Below are 3,210 nucleotides of genomic sequence, written 5' to 3'. Positions count from 1 at the left end.
GGGTTCGTGCCGGTCACGCACGCCACGCCGTGCTGCTGGCACACCTTGTCCATGTCACCGAGGCGGGCTCCGCCTGCCCACAGCATGCGGACGGTATGCGGACGGGCGGGCGCTCAAGATGCGTGCGTGCAGGTGAGGGGCATATGCTGCGGTGAGGCAGCTGCACACCGCCCACAGTGACGGTCATCGACTTCTTGTCGACAGTGACTTCGGTCATCTTGCCCAGGTCCAGCACCATCGCGCCTTCCTTCATGCAATCATGGCCGTGCCGGCCGCAAGCGATGACCAAGTCCAGCTTCTTGCTCGATGCAACCTTGACAGCTTGGCTCACCTCTTCGGTCGTGGTCGGCTGCACGATTGCTGCCGGCCGATGGATCACGTCTTTGTTCCAGCACCGCATGCGTTCCTCGTCATAGCCCGCGTCGTCCGGTCCCAGAATATTGATCTTGGGAAGCGCGGTTTTCAGCGTGGAGTCCATCTTCGAAGGTGGTCAGGGGGAGGGGAGCAGCGTCCTTGATTGGGAGCCTGAAGTCGAAAAGAATATAAACAAAAGAACTCTCTCTCACAGCACACAGGCTCGACACAGGTGCGAACTGGAACTGGCGTCGAAAAGAATCTTACAACAAAACTCCCTCGCACAACACTGGGCACGGGACTGGCGCGCACTGGCACTAACACAGGTACACCGTCGAAAAGAATTTTACAAGCTCTCGCACAACACTGGGCACGGGACTCGGACTCGTGAGGGGCGCCTGCCAACCTCGCTTCGTCGAAGCGGCGCTTTGTACCCACACCCACCACGCCGCATTCGTCGCCGGCGCGCGACACGTTCCCGTCGGCTGGACTGACCTCGTCGAGTGCGTGTCGCCAACCAAGGCGGGACGCACTCAGGGACAGTGCCGGCGGGACGCGGCTCGAGAGGCGGCTCCCGCGGAGGCACGGCTGGCACCCGTGGCGCGGGGCTCGTCTTCGGAAAGACCAGGATCGCTCTACTGGCAAACTTCTGGCTGACACGCGCGCCGCGTCGAGCCTTCGGCGGGCGCGCTGCGGTCGCACGCCTACCCAAGTCATATGCCACGGCGTGCGATCTAGATTCAGCACACGCACCTCTGCTCGCTGATGCTCATCCAATGAATTGTCCGTCACCCAGATGAGTGCGAGTTAGGGCTAGCCGCTGCTCGATGGCTGGGATTCGCGGCTAGGTGATCGGCAGGCTCACAGAGGAGTGGAAACTGGATCCCCGGCGGGCCCTTCGCCGGAGGTAGGTAAAAAGAAAACGAAGCCGCCCGCCTAATTCCATCCTGAGGATGGCCGGCGGAACAACATGGAATCGAGGGTGCACGCCGCCATGCTGCTGTCGGCAATCGGCCTCTCGGCCGGTGCGCACTCGGAGCGACGACGGCCGAGCGCTGATCGCGAGGATGGCTTGAGACTCGAATTTGACTTCTCCACCGAGATCGTCAACAACATGGCCGGCTTCCCTGGAAGCGACGCCGTCGCTGGCTGCTCAAGTGATTCGGTGCCAGCGCCCCCCAACACCCTCGCTGTCGCCGTCCGCCTCCTTGCCGACTGTCCCCCTGATCTCCCACATAAGCGCCTCCCGATAAGACGCTACCTTCCACCCGTCCCACACCACCGCCACTTCCGCCTCCCCCTCCTCCCGCACTCCTCCCGCACATCACCGCCGCCTCCAGGCGTTTGGGATCGGATCGGATCGTTGCGGCATTGGCATACTCTCCGAACCATTCGACAACTACAAGTACCCAGACGGCACCGAAAAATACCCAGACGCGCCAGGCAGCTGGCCAGAGTGGTCGAGCATTACGGGGCCTTTCATCTACACAAATGGCGCAAGCAATGAGTTCTACATCGACCTCAACAACTGCGGTGCGCCTCTCCCAGCTGCCCCTCTCCCGCACAGCGCGGCGAGCGGATAATGGGCCGGTGCTAGCGCGCTTGTTTCTCCTGAGCGGCCAACGGAAATTGAGGCAGCGGTCTCTCTGCAGCAGCACACAGCTGCTCCGCCGCCCCGCGCGCAGACTGCATCGACTTTGACTCGCCGCCCGAGAAGAAGGTGGTCCGCTACGAAAATGTCGGCGAGGTGGCGGACCCCCCCCCCCGCCCCATCCGACCAGCCCCAACGCCACTCCGCTGACCGCTTGCGCCCCCCCTCCTCCTCCTCCTCCTCAGCTGGCCATACCTGGGCAATCGCCTGCAAAAGGCTTGCTCGACACGAGCAACGCGTGCAACAAGGTGCCGAATCCCGACCAAGCTAACCACCCAGACGAGACCATAAGGTACCACAGGAACAAGTTCCGGCAGACCGTCAACTCCGCCTGGGTCGCGGGTGTGTCCAACAACGGCAACCCGTTCGAGTACATCGAGTGCACCCCAGGCGAGAAGTACAATGCGTCGGGCATCTACAACGAGTCGTCGGGGACCTCGGACCGGCTGGACCCCGATGCCGCGCCCAACAACGACGGCACCACGCCCGAGAGTGAGCTCTGGTACATGCCCTTCCGCTGGACGATGCCGAAGTTCGCCTGCTTCCAGTACAAGAACACGTCGAACTTCTACCTCATGTACACCGTCGGGCCAGGAGTCAACGGCTACGACTCGGGCCGGAACTTCCTCTTCGCCACCTACACCCGTAGAGTGTTGTATCACCCGCCGCCGCCGTCGCCGCCGCCGCCGCCGCCGCCGCCGCCGTCGCCACCGCCGCCGTCGCCACCGCCGCCGTCGCCGCCGCCGCCCAGTCCGCCGCCCTCGCCTCCGGCGCCGTCGCCGCCGCCGCCGTCGCCGCCGCCGCCTTCACCTCCGCCACCCACGCCGCCGCCGCCCTCGCTTCTGCCGTCGCCACCGCCGCCGTCGCCACCGCCGCCGCCGTCGCCTCCGCCTTCACCTCCGCCACCCACGCCGCCGCCGCCCTCCACCTCATCGGCGCCGTCGCCGCCTCCGCCGTCGCCTCCGCCGTCGCCGCCGCCGTCGCCGCCGCCGCCGCCGTCGCCTCCATCGACTCCGCCAACACCGCCACCGCCGCCAAGCTCGACATCCCTCGTCCCGGCGGTGCTCCCCTTCGGGGTCAACAAGATTTTCGTTCGCATGAAGTCGGGTGCGCGCCCCCCCCCTCCCCCCATAAGGAATGGCGACTGGCCCTGGCTCTCTCCCTCTGAGCGAGCACACCTCTCCTGAGCGCGCACAAAGGCTCAT

At 65.2% G+C, this 3,210-nt stretch overlaps 2 protein-coding genes across 2 annotated transcripts in view; one reads left to right on the top strand and one right to left on the bottom strand.

Moving 5' to 3' along the window:
- Window positions 1-478, bottom strand: part of EMIHUDRAFT_252311 (hypothetical protein) — a gene marked incomplete at both ends in the record, with an annotated part of 1,365 nt that extends 887 nt beyond the window's left edge. Inside the window, 2 exons of the mRNA XM_005788948.1 lie at window positions 45-73; window positions 169-478. Coding sequence (XP_005789005.1) covers window positions 45-73; window positions 169-478 — 339 coding nt within the window. The remainder of the gene's footprint in view (window positions 1-44; window positions 74-168) is intronic.
- An 846-nt stretch (window positions 479-1,324) lies between these two features.
- The window catches only part of EMIHUDRAFT_122496 (hypothetical protein), a gene marked incomplete at both ends in the record, with an annotated part of 8,288 nt that continues 6,402 nt past the window's right edge, over window positions 1,325-3,210 (top strand). The window contains 4 exons of the mRNA XM_005788947.1: window positions 1,325-1,519; window positions 1,695-1,887; window positions 2,040-2,101; window positions 2,191-3,112. Coding sequence (XP_005789004.1) covers window positions 1,325-1,519; window positions 1,695-1,887; window positions 2,040-2,101; window positions 2,191-3,112 — 1,372 coding nt within the window. The remainder of the gene's footprint in view (window positions 1,520-1,694; window positions 1,888-2,039; window positions 2,102-2,190; window positions 3,113-3,210) is intronic.

The sequence above is a fragment of the Emiliania huxleyi genome, assembly GCF_000372725.1.
Source record: "Emiliania huxleyi CCMP1516 chromosome Unknown EMIHUscaffold_1303, whole genome shotgun sequence".
NCBI classification, from domain to species: domain Eukaryota; phylum Haptophyta; order Isochrysidales; family Noelaerhabdaceae; genus Emiliania; species Emiliania huxleyi.
The sequence above is the reverse complement of the archived record's forward strand: the minus strand, read 5'-3'. Positions and strand labels throughout refer to the sequence as shown.